Raw genomic sequence first — 20,583 nt, 5'->3', positions numbered from 1 at the left:
GGAGCTTGGAACCATGGGCAGTCAGCATTAATACATTTTAATCTTGCCCTTTTCCCAAACTGTTAAGCTGGTGTACACCAGTGGACCTGATCCTTAATTCCCCCTACCATGGTTCTCTTCACTGCATTTCATCTTCACATCAATGCGTTCGGGTATGTTAGGCTGAGAGAGAGAGACAGAGGGGGGGGGCTAGGGTAACCCAAGGAACTTCATGGTCTGCCCAGTACCACTCCAGCTACTTCATGACAGAGGCTCCACTAGTATGCACCTGTAGCAGTTGACAACTGGCATGCATGACCATGGGAACCCTGGTAAGAGCAGATCTGAACCCAAATCTCCTTGTAGTACAAGCATTGTCTCTAGAATGATGTACCTGTGGTTGACAGGAAATGGGCAGGCAAACAAAAGGCAAATATATAGGCAAACTAGGAGTGGACACTCACACCTGGACCTTCTTGCTCTAAGCAATACATCCCACTTACTCTACCAGCAAGTACAGCACTGAGTTAGACCCTTTTAGATTATGGGCTTAAGAGGGGTTTTCTTATTTAGATGGCAAGGTATGTCCCTTCACTTACTTCAAAATGTGGTGTGTTTGCCCTCCCCTTCTCCTCATTCTGCAGAATAGGGCCCTGGGCTTCTGCTACCAAAGTCCTGCCCCAATAGGACAACAGAGTACACATCAGTGGCATTCAGGAAAGTGCATAAATATTTAGCCTGGTAGTGCAGAAGTGTAGGGTAGGGCTGGAGAGCCTCGGGCCTGGGGCCCAGAGATGACCGGACAGATCTCTCTGTCTGGCCCTCACAACTCTCTCCTGGCTACATGTCCTTTCCCAGACCACATTCCCCACTGGCTTTGCTTTGGGCCTTCCCTGGTGCCTCTTGCTTGGCTGGAGGGTGGTTACAGAAATGTCTGTCTCTCTCTCTCTCTCTCTCTCTCTCTCTCTCTCTCTGTGTGTGTGTGTGTGTGTGTGTAGAAACTAGCCTACTGTACAAAGGTCAAATGTGTGCTTATGTGCTTTCCACAGACATCTGCTCATACATTGTGAAAACAGGATGCTGAACTAGATGAGCCATCAGCTTGATCCATCAGATCCATCTTGCAATGTGCATGTGGACATCCATTGCTTTACACACTTTTGGCTCTGGCCCTGCACACCACCCTTATGTGACCCTCAGAAGATTGTCAAGAAGGGAATGGGGGCCTTGGGCTGAGAATGATTCTGCACCCCTAGCCCATGGGATAGTTGTCTCCAGTGAAGAGCAGCTGACAATCTGGGAGTACAGCTGATTTCAGAGACTGGAATTAATGGCCAGCAGTGGCAAAGGATTAGTTTTAAGAACATCAAAAGCAGGGTCAGCTCAATACATTTTGGCACCTGAGGCAAAACACAATTTTTTTCCTCCCTCCTCACCAGGGAAGGGGTGAGTGAAGCTATGCACCAGGAATAAGTGGGGAATAAAGATCCACATTGAGATCTGCTGTCTCTGGGAAAGTCACCTCACCTTGCCTCATGGGTGGGCTGGCCCTGGACAAAAGAGACTTGCTGGATCAGCACCCTGTTCTGAACAAGATGCCCATGGGAAGCCCACAAACAGAACCCAAGCACACGTACACTGCCCTCTCCTGCAGTTTCCTGCAACTGGTATTCAGGAGCATTGCTGTCTCTGACCATGGGCTTCTGAGAACACATGGAACCCAAGGTCAGGAAGATTACCCAAAAGATACAATATTATCACTAGCTTCATATTCCTGCAGTTCTTTATCTGATTAACAGCTGTGTTGATGTAGTGGGGCAGGTAGCTAGCACCTGAACCACACACTCCAGATTCAAGCCCCTGTAGCATAGAAGGTAAACAATTGGATGTGCCTAGCAGAACTAGATAGTGATTGGTGATGGGGTGCAGGTGTGGATGTTAATACATCCAATCTCATTCGCTGGATCATCACCTTGTTGTGGTGAGTGGGCTTGCATGCTACCTATGACTCTTGTGAGTGAAGCCGTCGGGAGTCTCACATTCCCAGCAGGGTCACGCAAGACAGGAAGTTCAACAGGGAGGAGCTAGACAAAGAATGATCCAAGGAGTCCTCAATGGCAGAGCAGGTGGACGATAACAAGCAGTATGTTACAATGGCTGTGAAGGTGGATGAAGGCTGCAGCAGATAAGAATCTACAAGTCGTTGTGGTACTCATGCCATCAGAATAGAGCCCTACTGCGAAGACTGTGCATTGGTCAGTGTGCACTGATCTACACACATAAAAAAATTTAACACACAGGCATCTTCTAAAATCCCATCCCAAAACCAAAACCAAAAAAATCCCATGGCGATCGGCAAATGGTAACAGTGGCAGGACCATGAAAATCTGGAATCTCCTAGTCATGAACCAGCAAATGGATGGTGGATACAATTTCAGTCGCTCTGACTCAAGGAATGAGGCAGTTGAGCAGCTCAGCAGCTGTATCGATGACTGAGCATCCCTACTTAGGATCTACTCTGCTCACCACCAAAAGGGGGATGGGCTAGACCCCACTGTGGAAGGACGTGTGGATCCAGAATTGGCCTTCACAGTCACTTACGGATTCACTGTTAAGACCGTGGTCATGGAAGACAGTCTTACTTAGCTATGAGTGATCGCCAAAGAAGAAAGAAGGATACATCCCATGATTCCTTTGTGCTTCCAGCTCACCATTGGATGATCTACCTTCATATACCTGCTGTCAACGCTGCCAAGCAGCATCAGCTTTGGGGAAGGGCTGCGGTTGCAACTTTACATGCAGAAGGTCCCAGGTTCAATCCCCAACATCTCCATGTATGGCTGGGAATGCCCACTGTCTGAAACCTTGGAGAGTCACTGCCAGTTAGTGTAGACAATACTGAAGTAGGTGGATGAATAGTACAGATCTGATCTGATCACCTAAACAATGCTGTGAAACTAGGCAACTGTTGCCACAGAGAAAAAGATTGGCAGGAACTGTTAGGAACATTCCTCTAACTCTGACCTTGAATTGTACCACTGATGTAGTCAGCTCTGAGCATGCATACACCAGAAGTGTGCAAAAGGACTCCTAAGAATCCTGAATAACAACCTGAGGCAGGATGCCTTGGAGGGATTTTAGACTTTTACAAGGCAAGGCAGGCTCTGTAACAACGTGGGCACCAATTTAAAAGCTTTGTGAAATTTGGCAATCCAGACATTTAAAAAGAAGCTGCAGACAAGTGTGAGTGAAAAGTGAAACAATGACTCTGAGCTTTATTGTGAACACCAGGATGTTGGGGAGGTGAAAAAGGAACAACCTTGCAAAGCCAAAAGCTTACATCTTTAGCTTACACATTTGAATCAAGAGCAAGAAGAGAGACCTTCTTGTTGAGTGACAGGTCTAGGCTGTGAATGGAGGAAATTGCCAGTTCTCCCCAATCCAAGTTGCCTTGGGGAAAATAGCAAGTCTGCAAGAGCAAATGAACGCTTGTCTCCTCCATGCTTAAGGAGGGGAGAAGAGAGATCAGTGGATTGTGACATTCAGGTCAAGTATGTAAGTGCCTAGCACAAAAGCCCATGGACCTATTTGTCTATTTGTTTCTTATCCAGGGGTACATTTCAAGGGTAAGTCTGCAGTTTTCTCACTGATTGCCCACAAAAAACACTCAGCAAGTCCTAGCCCAGAGCAAGGCTGAAAACTGGCTGCACAACCATCATGTAGCTCAGAACATAGTTACACTGAGGAATTTCTTTTATCTTATATTTCATTTTATATATATACATATATATAGTAACCCCTTCATGGATCACTGCCTTGCCGTGGCGAAGGGGCTTGAAGAACTCAGAGAAGCTATGAACTATGCCGAGCAGGGCACCCAAGATGAACAGGTCATAGTGGAGAGTTTTGACCAAACGTGATCCACCTGGAGCAGGAACCGGCAAGCCACTCCAGTATCCTTGCCAAGAAAACTCCATGGACAAAGACAACAGGCATATAAAAGATATGACGCTGGAAGATGAGCCCCTCAGGTCGGAAGGCATCCAACATGCTACTGGGGAAGAGCGGAGGACAAGTACAAGTAGATCCAGAGCTGATGAAGCGGCTGGGCCAAAGCCGAAAGGACGCTCAGTTGCGGATATGCATGGAAGCGAAAGGAAAGTCCAATGCTGTAAAGGAAAATATTGCATAGGAACGTGGAATGTAAGAACCATGAACCTTGGTAAGTTGGATGTGGTCAAAAATGAGATGGCAAGAATAAATATTGACATCCTGGGCATCAGTGAACTAAAATGGACGGGAATGGGCGAATTCAGTTCGGATGACCATCATATCTACTACTGTGGGCAAGAAACCCGCAAAAGAAATGGAGTGGCCCTCATAGTCAACAAAAGAGTGGCGAAAGCTGTACTGGGATGCAATCTCAAAAATGATAGAATGATCTCAATACGAATCCAAGGCAGACCTTTTAACATAACAATAATCCAAGTTTATGCACCAACTACTGGTGCTGAAGAAACTGAAATTGACCAATTCTATGAAGACTTACAAGACCTTATAGAAGTGACACCAAAGAAGGATGTTCTTTTCATTATAGGGGATTGGAATGCTAAAGTAGGGAATCAAGAGATAAAAGGAACAACTGGCAAATTTGGTCTTGGAATTCAAAACGAAGCAGGGCAAAGGCTAATAGAGTTCTGTCAAGAGAACAAGCTGGTCATCACAAACACTCTTTTCCAACAACACAAGAGACGACTCTACACATGGACATCACCAGATGGGCAGCATCGAAATCAGATTGATTATATTCTCTGCAGCCAAAGATGGAGAAGCTCTATACAGTCAGCAAAAACAAGACCTGGAGCTGACTGTGGCTCAGATCATCAGCTTCTTATAGCAAAATTCAAGCTTAAACTGAAGAGAGTAGGAAAAACCACTGGGCCGGTAAGATACAATCTAAACCAAATCCCTTATGAATACACAGTGGAAGTGAGGAACAGGTTTAAGGATTTAGATTTGCTGGACAGAGTTCCTGAAGAACTATGGATGGAGGCTCGAAACATTATACAGGAGGCAGCAACGAAAACCATCCCAATGAAAAGGAAATGCAAGAAAGCAAAGTGGCTGTCCAAAGAGGTCTTACAAATAGCGGGGGAGAGAAGGCAAGCAAAATGCGAGGGAGATAGAGAAAGATACAGGAAATTGAATGCAGAATTCCAAAAAATAGCAAGGAGAGACAAGAAGGCCTTCTTAAATGAGCAATGCAAAGAAATAGAGGAAAACAACAGAATGGGAAGAACCAGAGATCTGTTCAAGAAAATTGGAGATATGAAAGGAACATTTCGTTCAAAGATTACCATAATAAAGGACAAAAGTGGTAAGGACCTAACAGAAGCAGAAGACATCAAGAAGAGGTGGCAAGAATACACAGAGGAATTATACCAGAGAGATATGGATGTCTCGTACACCCCAGGTAGTGTGGTTGCTGACCTTGGAAAAACCTTCCAAAAAAGTTTGGAAAACTCAGCAGTGGCCAGAGGATTGGATGTCAGTCTACATCCCAATCCCAAAGAAGGGCAGTGCCAAAGAATGCTCCAACTACCACACAATTGCACTCATTTCACACGCTAGCAAGGTTATGCTTAAAATTCTACAAGGCAGGCTCAAGCAGTATGTGGACCGAGAACTCCCAGAAGTGCAAGCTGGATTTAGAAGAGGCAGAGGAACCAGAGACCAAATTGCAAACATGCGCTGGATTATGGAGAAAGCTAGAGAGTTCCAGAAAGACATCTACTTCTGCTTCATTGACTATGCAAAAGCCTTTGACTGTGTCGACCACAGCAAACTATGGCAAGTTCTTAAAGTAATGGGAGTGCCTGATCACCTCATCTGTCTCCTTAGAAATCTCTATGTGGGACAAGAAGCTACAGTTAGAACTGGATATGGAACAACTGATTGGTTCAAAATTGGGAAAGGAGTACGACAAGGCTGTATTTTGTCTCCCTGCTTATTTAACTTATATGCAGAATTCATCATGCGAAAGGCTGGGCTGGATGAATCCCTAGCCGGAATTAAGATTGCTGGAAGAAATATCAACAACCTCAGATATGCAGATGACACAACCTTGATGGCAGAAAGTGAGGAGGAATTAAAAAACCTTTTATTGAGGGTGAAAGAGGAGAGCGCAAAATATGGTCTGAAGCTCAACATCAAAAAAACAAAGATCATGGCCACTGGTCCCATCACCTCCTGGCAAATAGAAGGGGAGGAAATGGAGGCAGTGAGAGATTTTACTTTCTTGGGCTCCATGATCACTGCAGATGGTGACAGCAGCCACGAAATTAAGAGACGCCTGCTTCTTGGGAGGAAAGCAATGACAAACCTAGACAGCATTTTAAAAAGTAGAGACATCACCTTGCCAACAAAGGTCCGTATAGTAAAAGCTATGGTTTTCCCAGTAGTGATGTATGGAAGTGAGAGCTGGACCATAAAGAAGGCTGATCGCCGAAGAATTGACGCTTTTGAATTATGGTGCTGGAGGAGACTCTTGAGAGTCCCATGGACTGCAAGAAGATCAAACGCATCCATTCTTAAGGAAATCAGCCCTGAGTGCTCACTGGAAGGACAGATCGTGAAGCTGAGGCTCCAATACTTTGGCCATCTCATGAGAAGAGAAGACTCACTGGAAAAGACCCTGATGTTGGGAAAGATGGAGGGCACAAGGAGAAGGGGACAACAGAGGATGAGATGGTTAGGCAGTGTTCTCGAAGCTACAAACATGAACCTGACCAAACTGCGGGTGGCAGTGGAAGACAGGAGTGCCTGGCGTGCTCTGGTCCATGGGGTCACGAAGAGTCGGACACGACTGAACGACTAAACAACAACATATATAGTAAAGGTAAAGGACCCCTGGATGGTTAAATCCAGTCAAAGGTGACTATGGGGTGTGGTGTTCATCTTGTTTTCAGACCAAGGGAGCTGGTCTTTGCCACAGCAACTTTCCAGGTCATGTGGCCAGCATGACTAAACCACTGCTGGTGCAATGGAACACCGTGACGGAAACCAGAGAATGCATGGAAATGCTGTTTACCTTCCCGCCACAGCAGTACCTATTTATCTACTTGCACTGGTATGCTTCCAAACTGCTAGGTTGGCAGATTCGAACCACCAAACTTCCAATAATTACTAAGATCAACCAAATGCCTCAGGTGGGGGAGGGCAGATTCTGTTTTCAATGGATGTATTAAAATGTCAAAAAAATGAATCAGTTGGGCATGTGTAGGGAAGATGTTCCATAACTGAGGGACCACAACAGAGAAGGAGCTTTCCATGGCAGCCAGCTACCTAAGCTCTGACAGGTGAGGGCACCCACAGCAAGTCGTCATCTGATGATTCTAATTCATGGACTTATTCATATGGGAGAAGGTGGTCACTCAGAATCCCAGACCATCCTATCCTGTATGTACCATATTGTCTGTCTCTTACTGCAGATCCAGGCCATCCAACCTGAACTTCCACAGCTGCTGCCCACCTTGAACCATCACCGGCAGGACTGGCAACAGAAGCAGCAGCTACGTTCTGTACTCATGATAATATTTTAGTCTCTTCTTAGTTGTGTGGTTTTTAATGTGCATTTTATATTTGACTTCCTTTACCATTGCTTTCTTTTGAAATTTTAATATATATACATGTATATGTATATTTGTTAACTTTGCTGCATTTAATGTGCAAATTGTAGTTCTTTATAATATTTCATTTTGAAATCTTCAAGTTAATATTTTAGTTTTTTGTTATGTTGCTTTGAATGCATACTTTATATTTGACTTTCTTCAGTAATGCTTTATTCTGGGTGTTTTATTTGATGCTTTGATGTAGGTTGTAAATTGCTTTGAGTTTTTCCCCCTTAAAGATGTGAAGCAGTATAGAATTATTAATACTAATACTAATACTAATGATAGCAAACTCGTTCTCCAAGTGGGGATCGTTAGGAATCCAAATTAGCTCCATCCATGTACAAGAGAATGAGCATTATTAGCAGAAGCAGGGAAATCCCATGATCTGCAGAAATACAAAGACTCTGTAGGGGGAAACTCCCCCCCCCAAAAAAAAAAACACAGACCATATAGAATGTTTAGTAGTTACGGACTGCTGACTGGTTGAGTGGGGCACAAGGGCAGAAAACTGAAGAGGGCAAAATGAATGGAGTATCCTGGGAAAGGGCATGTGCTGCCTGGTTTGAATGCTGAACAGGAGCACTGCACACTGCAGTGTTTTGTCCAGGCACATATTTTGGTATGAGCGGCAGAATATCCCACAGGCACCTCTCCCTTGGCTGTAAAGAAATACAATTATAATAAATTAAACAGTTGGCTGCCCTTTCATGATGCCCCAAATGACTTGCCGGAGGTGACTGCCTCACTCTGCCTCATATTAAGGCCAGCCGGTTAGAAACATTTTTAAATAGACAATTGCTTATATGATTTGTGCAATCTTTCCTGAGGCCCCGGTCCAGGGTGGTACATCAACCTATTTAAATCAATCTACATTTCTGCCTTCAACCCTGCTGGGATGTTTTGCATTATGTTGGTCTCCTCTCACCTCTTAGCTTGCATTCTGGACTCCTGTAACCTCCAATACATGAGGAAGGAAAGAGGAGGAAGGAAAGGAAGAGGATGGAGAGAAGAAAGGAATGGGGCAGAATAGCTGTGATTAATGAAAGTCAGAGGCAAGTAAGAGATAATTTAAGGAAAACTGAGGCATAAAGACCTGGCTAAATTCATCTGGAGAGGTAAAAAACCAAGAATAAAATTTAAATTATTAACAGAAATTAGAGACAGAGGTGGTTTTGCGGTCCCAGATCTTAAACTATATTATGAAGCAACAAGCTTCATTTGGCTCAAAGAATGGAAAACATTAAAAAACACTAAAATATTAGACATAGAGGGGTAGGATAATATCTTTGGATGGCACAGCTATTTGGAACATAATAAAGTGAAAAACCACAGAGGGTTCCTTAATCATATAGTAAGGAAGGCCCTATAAAAGGTTTGGGAAAGATACAAAACACTTTTAGAGCCCCAAACTCCATGGTGGCTTTCACCAGTGGAGGTAATTTCCATCCACAAGAAAAATATGGATAATAATTGGCCAGGGTATAAAGATTTATTAGAAGAACAAAATGGCCAATTAAAAGGGAAAAAAATATGAAGAACTTAAAAGGCTTGGAATTACCTGTCTACAATACCATCAAATAAATGCAATTTTTGAAAAAGATAAAAAAGAATGGATTTGAAAACAAAATTTCAGTGCTAGATAAGGAATTGTTACAAGATAATAAGAAGACATCATCAAAAATGTACTAAAAATCATTAAAAATAATGAAACATTGTTTGTGGTGGTGATGATGATGATTTTAAGCTCATGAACATTCATCAGTATTTTAGAGTGGGTTTCTCCTAATATACACATTTGCACACAACTTTTGCTTCAGACACAGACATTTCCTTTTATATAATGCATTTATTTTGGTGTGCTATTTTCATGTACAGTGGTACCTTGGTTTAGGAACAGCTTAGTTTATTAACAACTTGGATTAAGAACACTGCAAACCCGGAAGTAGGTGTTTTGGTTTGTGAACTTTGCCTTGAAAGCAGAACATGTCCCGCTTCCTGGTGAGTGTGTTCCATTTGTAAATTGAGTCCCCCACTGCTATGGGAAAGCACGCCTTGGTTTAAGAACACTTTGATTTAAGAACGGACTTCCGGAATGAATTAAGTTCATAAATCAAGGTACCACTGTACTTATGAATTTCAATGCACACTTTACCACAGTACACATTACTCCACTGGAGAACTGCATTGCATAATTCAGAGTAGCATGAATTTCAAAGGATGGCTGCATTTTGGTTCTCAGTACAGTGGTACCTCGGGTTAAGTACTTAATTCGTTCTAGAGGTCTGTTCTTAATCTGAAACTATTCTTAACCTGAAGCACCACTTTAGCTAATGGGGCCTCCTGCTGCTGCTGCGCCGCCGGAGCACGATTTCTGTTCTCATCCTGAAGCAAAGTTCTTAACCTGAAGCACTATTTCTGGGTTAGCGGAGTCTGTAACCTGAAGTGTATGTAACCTGAGGTACCACTGTATTGCTTCAGAAGTGTGCATTAAGGTAGAGTTGCCTTTAAATGTGGGCTGAATTGAATGTTTACCCCATCTCCTGAGGAGAGGGAACAGGACACTACATGCAAAGAAGAAACAAGATTTTCTTAGAACTCCTTGGGATCATTCTGATGAACATGACAGCTGGGGTGTTGTGCTTGTCCCCTGAAGGGCAATGGGGGAAAGCTGGCAAAAATCTTCTGCATTTTTTGTTTTGCTACAAACATATCCTAATTCTCTTGCTGAGTCACACTCCCGCCTTTTGATCACAGGCATACAGACAAAATAAAAATCTTTTGCTTGTCACTTGACAGAAGCGAACCACCTCTGTATTAACATCTTGCCGAGCAGCCTTCACTAAGAACCTCTTGCCATCTCTGCAGTAGCTTTCCCTTGCACTGAATGCTGATGAAATGCTTGATTTAAAAGAAGAAAGAAATAAAATATTGATTTTTTAAAAAACTTGCCAACCTAATTTGTGTTCTGCATACTTTGCTAGGTTCCATGCTTCAAATCTGGGCAACCTTCCTGGAGAGCAGTACTTGCAAGTGGTGGGCAAGAGTAGATGGAGCAACAAACGCAAATTTTGTGGGGGACTGAATCCAACAATGCACATTCTTGCTGGTTAGTACGTTTATGGGGAAATGACTACAGAGCTGTATTGCTAATAGGCAGAGACTCAGAAATAGAAAATGTAATTGGTAGAGAGGGCTCTGTGTGATATTATTTCCCCTCCTTTCCTGGGCAAAGCACATATGTAATTTCCTGCTTCTCTGTCAGTTTGTCTGTCTGTCTGACTAGCCATGGGGGCAGACATGTCCTGTGTTTGCTCCAGTCCCAAGCCGGAGACTGTTTTTAAATATAAAATACTTAAATATAAGTATTTTACCTGCATAGATTTTACTGCTGCTATAGCTAAGAACCAATACAAGACAACTGAGTAAGTAAACTATATTTTAAGCTTACTTTCCAGTCTGTTTGCCTGCTTCCTTTGCTAAGTGGGGTAAAATGAGACACTGAAGTCAGTCTGCTTTGCAGCTGGACCCTGTGGTTTCATTCAGAAACATTACTGCCTCTGACTATGGAGGCAGAGCATAGCTAGTCATGGCTAGTAAGTGATGTTAGCTTTATCCTCCATGAATTTATCCAATCCTCTTTTAAGCCCCCCAGGTTGGTGGCATCAGCACAACACAGGCCAGTCCTGTTTTACAGCTGCCCCTTCTCCAAGAAAAGTGGAGTGAAACCAGTCTCTTCCAAAGCTTAAGAACGTAAGAGTCAGGAGAAAGGCACATCTAGTGCACCATCCTGTTCTCACAGTGGTCAATGAGATGCAGCAATGGGAAGCCAACAAGCAGGTCCTGAGTGCTGTTAATATCCATTTCCCCCAGATAACAGATGGTGCATAGCTGAGCTGCTAAGGGAGCAGGCAGCATCCCTACAACATTCTAACATCCAACAGATGTACCGCATAGTACAGTCTTCCTTGGACTATACTACTTTAGCAAGCAGATGAGGGTGGTGTGGCATTTCAAGCTATCTCAAATCATGGCTGTGAAAAGATGGCATATGAATATTTCCATTCTATGCTTTCTGCAGAGCTAATGGCTTTCTATATTCAGTCCTGTCCTCTGAGGGCTATACCACAGAAACGTAACCTTCCTGAATATGTCATTCAACTCTAAGACTCTGCTTTTAAGTCTGTGATTCAGTCAAAGAATTCTATTCTCCAGGCAGGAATCAGAAAGCTTGATGGCTTCTGCAGGGGCATAAAACATGAATTCGGTGGAAGGAAATATTACTGGCATTTGTAAAACCTTTACTGAGTATTTACCAAGCCATCTAAAGCAAATGAATCGAAAAGAACTCACTCATGACTCTAACGTGATGTGTGAGAAATAATCTTGGATTGTCTCAAATGTGAAAGGGGATGATTAAATGTTCATCAGAGTCCCATTGAAATTCAATCCATCTTTGCAACAGGATTCGTACACCAGGTGCCAAATAACAAGAGCCATCCTATCCAAACTTGGAAATACTAAGAGATAAATGTGTGGGTGATGGCAGAATTCTATTAATCTTTCTTGGAATATTGATCTCAAAAGATATATAGAAGTGAAATTATTTTTGCATGCATTAATGTATGGGGAAGTGCCATAGCTCAGGAGTAGAGCATCTGCTTTGCATGCAGAAGGTGCCAGGTTCAATCCCCTGCATCTCCAGATAGGGCTGGGAGAGACCCCAGTCTGAAACCATAACCAGCCGCTGCCAATCAGTGTAGAGCAGAAGTGGGGAACCTCTGGCCTGTGGGCCAAATTTAGACCGGTAGGATACACAATTTGGCTCAAAAGGCCATTTTTGAAAAGCCACACATACTGATGTCAGGAGTGGGGCAGGTATCAATGTGGCTTTAAAGAAACGTTCAGGAGCTTTAAGTGTCAAAACTGGCCCAGAAGGTACATACAGAACTGACCCATGGGGAGAAAGGGTTTCCCCATCCCTGGTGTAAACAGTACTGATCTAGATGCATCAGTGGTTTGACTTGGCACTTTCCTAAGTTTCCAGTTGGGGAAGTGATGCATCTCAGTGGTAGAGCACTTTCCTTGCATGCAGAAGATCCCAGGTTCAATCGCTGGGAAAAAGCACCTGCCTGAAACCCTGGAGAGCCACTGACAGTCAGTGTAAGACTATACTGAGCTAGGTGGACCAAATGGTCTGATTTTGTATAAGACAGCTTCCTATGTTCCTGTGACTGATTGTTATGAAAGAAGGCACAAATTTTGCATCTGTTTCACTACTGAACAGTGGGAGAGTGCCTGCTTTGCATGCAGATGGTCCTAGGTCTGAAAAATGGAGAGCACTGCCAGTCAGTGTAGACAATATGGAGCTAGCGGGATCATTGGTCTGATTTGGTATAAGACAGCTTCCTATGTCCCTGTGACTGATTGTTATGAAAGAAGGCACAAATTTTGCATCTGTTTCACTACTGAATAATTTCCACTAAGAAATATACCTACAACATGTGAGGAATAATTTATGAATTGCACCTAAATGGATTTGCTTCTGGCAAAGCTTTCCTATCAACCTGTTCTGTTGGTGTGGTCCCTTCTCTTTTGTTGCTTGAGTATAGGGTTGCCATACGTCTGGAATTTCCCGGACGTACCCAGAATACGGCATTTGAAAACAGTGTCAGGGCAGAAATCTCTTAAATATCCAGGAAAAGCTGGATGTATGACAACCCATGTTGGAAGTCTAGATTTTGGTAAATTTCCTTTAAAATAGCTCAAAAAATGTATTATTATTTTTTGAGATATTGCAAACAACAAACGAACACACACACAACTAAACAACTTTGGGCAAAAGTAAAAAAAAAAAAAGCTCAAAAACTCCCCCCCCCCAATTCACTTTTTGAAATATAGCAACCCTATAGAAGGATAGCACTAGAACTAGCCTGTTGTGGAAAGGTAATTTTTTAAATTTGTTGCTCCATACACTGCAAGAATATATGCCATGGAAACATTCTTGAACATATTTTACCTGGTGAGTTGCAGATGTGATTTGGCATTTAGATCAAAGGTTCCCATAGTGGGCACTTGCATACCTGGGGGGTGGGAATGCAGTGGGAATACCTAAGGGAGTGTTAAGAGGCAAGGGGGTGGCAGTAGAGTGCTGGAGGTGTAAATGGCTGTCAGGTTTAGAAAAGCTGATATCACTAGATCACGTTCACCAGTTTTGTCGAACTAGTTAATTAAACTAAGTATTAACTGGATTTTTAATAGTGTGCAGTTAATTGTTACTGTATTGAATGTTATTGTGTTGTTATCTTCTGTACTGGGTTGTGCAAACCACTTTTTATAGGGTAGGTGGCAACAACTTTGGCCCCAAAAGTACAAAGACACAACTGAGGTTGCAAAGATGGGGTAGATACTGTTGCTTTATGGGAGGTCATCCTCCACACACTGAAACAGGAAAAATCTATGCCTGACCATGGAACAGTCCAATGTACTAATGGTGAACCCTTTTTACTTATGCAGCCAAGGCAACTGTAACATCCATGCTCAAGAGAGAGGTCCTGGATAGATAAGGGGAACGGCAAAGGTTGCAAAGGCTAGGAAAAGAGGAAATTCATGCTTGTATTTAAGTATGTATGGACACCTCAGAACCACAAGCAGTTCATTTTTCTTAAGGGTCAGCTCAGTTTTACCCAACTTGGCACCTTTCTTGATGTTTTGGACTATAGCTCCCATCAGCCCCAACTGACAAGACTGACAGGATCTGCAGTCCAAAATGTCAAGGGCTCCAGGTTAGGGAAGACGTCAGTTCATTGCTTTCCTATTAGGGGATGCTGCCTTGATGTGTCCTAAAGCTAGCTGCAGAATATAGGAAGGCAACGTTAAGGCCACTCCAAATGCTAAATTAAATTAAAATGTGGGTGCCAGTCATAAAATAGTGTGAGCATGCCCCCTTGCCGCCGCCCCCATCAATGGGGAGAAGGGACCTCCACCAACCACCTCCACACTTGCTCCCAGGGAGAAGCTCTTTGCACCTCTTTTCTGTTCAGAATGAAAGGGAGGAAGGGTCATGGCACCCAAGGAAATATTGGTGTGTTCAACATAGGAGAGGCTGAGCAAGTGCAAAAATGAGCTGAGCAGGAGCAGCATCTCTTATGCACTGTGTATTTTTGAATGGGTATTTACTGAGACCATTCACAGGTGCCATAGGAGACACTGGTGGGCCCACCAGTGCCTTCAGGAATCATGTTGGCTACCCCCGGCATATAGCATACTATACAGAAGGGCTCCAGTGCTCACTGCCCACCTTCTCTGGTCTTTGCATCACCCACCTTTTTCTCGTCCCCTTCTTGCAGAAGTTGGAGGTGGCTCCTTTTCTCACTGTCCTTGTGCAGAGAACTGCTCTGGTGTTGGGGCAGGCCAGTTGGTGGAGAGACGCTCCGCCCCTGGGGGTCCACCCAGGTATAGATGTGGTTGGTAACATAGCCTCCAGGGATCCGCCCCACCGAGTGGACAGAGAGATTCAGCTTCTTTGAGCCCTTGAGCGCCTGGAAACATTGAGGAAGAAATGGACACCAAGGTCCTCAATGAGACAGGAGGCAATTTAAGGAAAGCAGAACTCCAATACCAATCAGGGGTCAAGCCCAGTTCTAGGAATGCTAAAAGTCTGCAGTTCAACCCTAGGAATCTCCATTAACAGAAAAACCTACAGTAAGGGTGGGGAGCATGCACCCCTCCAGACTAGGTTAGACTCTAACTCCAATGATCATTAGCAAGCACAGTCAGTGTCAGGGATGATGGGAGTTGTAGTCCCACAACATCTGGAGGGCCATAGGTTCCCAAGCCCTCATGTATATCCTACTGGAGTAGATGAATCAAGGAGTGGCTTGCAGAAGCTTCCGACGTTCATATAGCCTTAGGAGGAATCATAGATCTGAAACAGAATCCTTGCTCTGAGTTCAGAAAGCCTCAGGGTCAGTTCCCATAATTTCCAATTGAAAGGATCTCAAAAAGTGAGGGCAAAGACTTAATTTTACCCTCTTATGGTATTTACACATTATATTCGAGTAAGTAAATTCAAATCAACAGGAGGACTATCAGAACTGGGCAAGGAAAATGACCCTGCTTCCACAGAGATTCTTCTATTCGCACAACCATTTGCCCAAGACCCTTCCATTAGGGTTGTGCACCTGAACTGATATGAGGCCCAGACCCGCCCCCTCAGCCTAGGCAGGACTATCCCAGGGAACTTCCAACACAGGTCTGGCACTGAATTAACTGGGGGAACAGGTATACTCAGCATAGCTTCTTCTTCCCATCCAGTGCCCCATTCCTTGACAGCCCCCAATTTTTCTGGGAGGTCCAGACTCACTTGGGTTGACCCATGGCTACCTCCACCCAACTCACCAAGCCTGTTTCTACCCAAATCAGCCCATTTCAGTTTGGTGGTTTAGACAAATTAGATATACAGCCCTAACTTTTAAAATGTGAATGCTGCTAGCCTCTATTTATGCTATGCTCATATGTTTGAGGTTCCAGTGCTGTCTCTAAACCTAAACTAAAGCCAGGTCGCACTGCCCTAGAACTTTTTGCTGCTTGGGGAAGCACACAATGCTATGTTCAGTTGGTGGGGGCTGGGTTGGGGGAGATGCAAATTTCTATCTAGTTACAGGAAGTACTCTTTTCTTTGATGCCTGTTTCCTGGGACTGCTGCCTGACTACTTTCATTGTTCCGTTCTCAACAGAACACTTAACTAGGATTCTAAATGCACTGCAATCATTTCTGAATCAATGAGACTTATCAGTCAGCAAAGGATGCATTTAAGGACATAATTAGGAATTCTAATGAAAGGGACTCAAGATGGCTGGGTATTGGCAAGACTGTACCCCTGCCCTCCCTGGTAGAAAGATTTTTTTTTTTAATGGCGTTCTTTTGCAAATATACTTCTTCTTCAAAAAAGCTGTCCTACACAAGGGCATCATAACCATCTTCAGACTGCACCTGCAAATGCACAGAGGCCTCCTTTGCACATGGCGCTAATGACGTGAGTGAGGAAGTATGCTGCTTTAGAGGGAAGAAATTGTGGCTGCTCATTCCTCTCCTGCTTCTGCTGCATTACTGGGAACTAACGTGACATCTGAACCACAATTCCCTGTTTGTCTCCTGTAATAGTTCTAGGGGTTGCTCGTGCGTAAACCGGTGCAAACACCTGGCTGGGTTGCCTGAGTGAACCTTTTCTGTCCAGACAGCCACTCACCCGTAGCTGTCTCAATCGCTGGCAGAATCCGTCAGTGGGCGTTTCTTAAACTTCTTCCAGCAAAGAAGCTCTTTGACGCCTAGTCTCCTCCTACTCTGCGCCTAGTCTCCGCCTTCTGCGCAAGGAGGGCGTAGGCAGCGGAGGACCCCTACTCTCCCCGCTGGTCTCCGGCAAGGAGTCATGGGACCGCCTCGCCGCTTCCCCCATCTGCCCCCCTTCTCCACTGGTGCTACGCTGATTCTCTTCCCCAGAAGATGGGCTGCCTCTCCCAATCCCGGGACGCTCTCTGGAATCCCTCTGGATTTTGCTCTCTCCCTCTGGCACTGATGGCAGTTCCCTGACATCTCCCTTAGATAAAACATAAGCAGTAAGCCAAGAACAGACCTTGGTTACAGCTTGTGGTTTGTCTGAAGTGAGAGAAACCACAAACCTGGGTTCAGATTTAACACTGGGATAGGGTTGCCACCTATACATCATTTTCATATAATTTTCTATCAAGGTATAACATGCAGTAAATTTCAAATCTACTTTCCAAAGTCTCTCCCATGCAGTCATTTCTTTGTTGTGCCCTAGATCTTTGGCCCAATGTATCACTGCTGACTTCACCATCTCATCTTTTGTTTCCCATTCTAACAGCAGTTTCTACAATTTTGATATTAGTTTATCATTATTTTCCAACAACCTCATTTCAAAGTCAGACCTTTGTCATTAAAACTGGTGAACACGTCTTTTTTAACAATTTTAAACAATATGATGGTATTGCAACCAGTTTGTCATGTAATTCTGTATTTTGTCCTATTTTTTGAGTTTCCATCTACCTCCCACCAAGATAAGTATATCTTTATAGGTACCTCAACCCACCTGGATATTGGTGGTTTTGTTGTTGTTTGAGCACTTGCCTCTATAAGAGAAAGCCATAATAGAGTTTTCCTTTCTAATAATTTTTTTGTACCTGGATCAAACTCCTGAAATACTTATCTGAATACAATAGTCCACAAATTCCTTATTTACCCTTAACTTTTTCATACCAAAGATACGTATGCCATCTGTATCTTCATCCAAATCCCTTACATACCCTTCCAAATCGAACAGTCTTGCATTTTTTAAAGATATCCACTCTTTTAGCCATATAAAACAGGCTGCTTCATATTACAGTTTTAAATCTGGCAGTGAGAACTTCCCTTTTTCTTTAAGGACAGTTAATATTATAAATTTAATCCTCGGTTATCTCCTTGCCAGATAAAATCCGATATCTCTTTTTGCCATTGTTTGAAGCAGCTCATATTACCAATAATCAGTATAATTTGAAATAAAAATAGCATATTCGGTATTACATTTATCTTAACAGCTAATATCATTCCTAGTACAGTGGTACCTCTAGTTATGAACTTAATTCGTTCTGGAGGTCTGTTCTTAACCTGAAACTGTGCTTAACTAGAGGCATGCTTTCGCTAATGGGGCCTCTTGCTGCTGCTACGCCGCCGGCACATGATTTCCGTTCTCATCCTGGGGCAAAGTTCTCAACTCGAGGTAACTCTTTCAGGTTAGCAGAGTTTGTAACCTGAAGCATTTGTAACCTGAGGTGTTTGTAACTCGAGGTACCACTGTAATGGAATTTTCATCTTTCCCCATCTTGATAAGCCTTGCTTCACCTCGTTCCATACTTTAACATAGTTATACTGAAAAAGCAATGCATTTTTATTTTTTAACCAAATATTTCACCTTTTTCTCCACACTAATACCCATTTTGCTTTTGTAGACCCTCTTTCTCTTGATGCATCAGATTATTATTTTTTGCCAGAATTCATGTAAAAATCTGCTAGGTCTCCAGATTGTTTTATCTCCCTTAATACAATCTTCATATTATCCAAAGGATTATCAGCAAATAGTACTACATAATCTGCAAAGGCCCTAAATCTATATATCTGATGTACAACTCAAACCCTTCCAATTTCTTCATTTTCTCTTTTACTTCTGCACAAAGTTTCCCATACCAGAATAAACAATAAAGGTGATAGTGGGCAGCTGTTTTGAAGTTTCTTTTCCCACTCCTAAATATTTTTTAGTACTTCTGCAAGTTTCCCCAAGTGTGCTGACACCTTCCTCTTGTTTTTACTAAGTGACCCTGTTATGGCTACATTCCTGTCAACACTCAGCGGCTGAGTTTGCTATTAATGGGAGAGAGGCATGCATGCATGCATATACTGATGTTTCTCAAGGCTGCAGGTTCAATTCATGTATGGGACAGCTGCCTATTCCTGCATTGCAGGGGGCTGGACTAGATGATCCCCAGAGTGCCTTCCAGTTGTACAATTCTATGATTCCATGGGCTGTAGAGTCAGAGAGAAGGAAGGAAAGCAAACCAGTCAAACAAGCTACTCCAGGCATGGGCAAACTTGGCCCTCCAGCTGTTTTTGACCTACAACTCCCATCATCCCTAGCTAACAGGACCAGTGGTCAGGGGTGATGGGAATTGTAGTCCCAAAACATCTGGAGGTCCGAGTTTGTCCATGCCTGAGCTACTTCTTCTTATTCACTTCACCACTGCCTCCAAGCTGAGCTCATTATTTTTATTTGCTTACCTCTACTAAATAGAAACTTTAATTTCTCATGCTAAACCAGCCCAACCCACTCCCTATACTGTATAGAGTAGAATGGCAATTAGATGTGGGGGGGGGGGGGAACGAGACCTGTTTTTCAGAATGCTTTTACTTAGGGTTTTTGTAAGGTAGCAAGTTAAACAGCTGGGAAATTTATTTATTTTTTACTTTTTTAGAAAAAAGTAATTTGAGATAATATTTGAGATAATTGCATCCACCTTTACATATTTTAAACTGCTTCCCTAACCAATCCTTATCAATTTTGTATCATTCGGTTCAGATTCTAGCCTATTTCACAGGGTTGTTGTGAGGATTAAGTAGGGAGGAGGAGAACTATGTCCACCACTTTGGTCTCCTTGGCAAAAGAAGTGGGATACAAATGTAACAAATAAGCAAACAATATTTTGGGGCAAAATAGTTGGTCACCTCGAGAACAAGATTCTGAATTAGATAGCCATTCCCCCTGATCAAGCAGCACTCATCTTATGTTCTTATTTCTGACCATGTGTAGTTCCACTTGGGGGTGGAGGGTGATGGCATACAGGACCCATTTTAGTTCCAGCATCTGGAGAACAGCTTAGAGTGACAGCAAAGTACGAAACCCACTTTACTTATCAGATGGAAAAGGGTAAGAAAAGGAAGGAGGGGGGAGGACATATCTGCAGGTCATTTTCTTAGCCATTGAACAGTGTGCTCCACATTCTTAGCTGAAAAATAGCTGCAGGAGGAAAAGGTCAAAAGGAATGGCTCCAATTTATGCTTGGCCACAAATATTCCTGTGGCTGTGTGGTACACATCACCCTGAGCAAATATACCGGCCATCAACTTTTCTCTCATAACCCCAAATCCCCTGTGGGCGCCTCTCTTTTTGCAGCCAAGAGGGGTGTGCGTGAAATGCTGAGTACAGGAGTAAGAAAGTTAAGCTTTATAGCCATGGGTTTGACACATTGAGGAGGGAAGTCTAGCAACAGAAAATATGCAGGAAGGAAAACCAGTGTAACTGCATTAAGCCTATAGCTTACTGGTACAGTATCTGCTTTCGTAGAATCATAGAACTGCAGAGGTGTAAGAACCCCAAGGGTA

The 20,583-nt window shown here is 43.3% G+C and overlaps 1 protein-coding gene across 5 annotated transcripts in view; it reads right to left on the bottom strand.

Moving 5' to 3' along the window:
- WHRN (whirlin) overlaps positions 1–20,583 on the bottom strand; it is a 137,028-nt gene that overhangs the window by 81,265 nt on the left and 35,180 nt on the right. For 4 of the 5 annotated variants that reach the window (XM_083422963.1, XM_083422961.1, XM_083422964.1 and 1 more), the window contains exon 2: positions 14,975–15,190. The exons of the other annotated variant lie outside the window; for it this stretch is intronic. In XM_083422963.1, coding sequence (XP_083279089.1) covers positions 14,975–15,190 — 216 coding nt within the window. The remainder of the gene's footprint in view (positions 1–14,974; positions 15,191–20,583) is intronic. 5 annotated transcript variants of the gene reach the window in all.

This window comes from Podarcis tiliguerta, assembly GCF_965153285.1.
Source record: "Podarcis tiliguerta genome assembly, chromosome: Z".
Classification (NCBI taxonomy): domain Eukaryota; kingdom Metazoa; phylum Chordata; class Lepidosauria; order Squamata; family Lacertidae; genus Podarcis; species Podarcis tiliguerta.
Note: the sequence above shows the minus strand (reverse complement) of the source record. Positions and strands in the feature narration are given on the sequence as shown.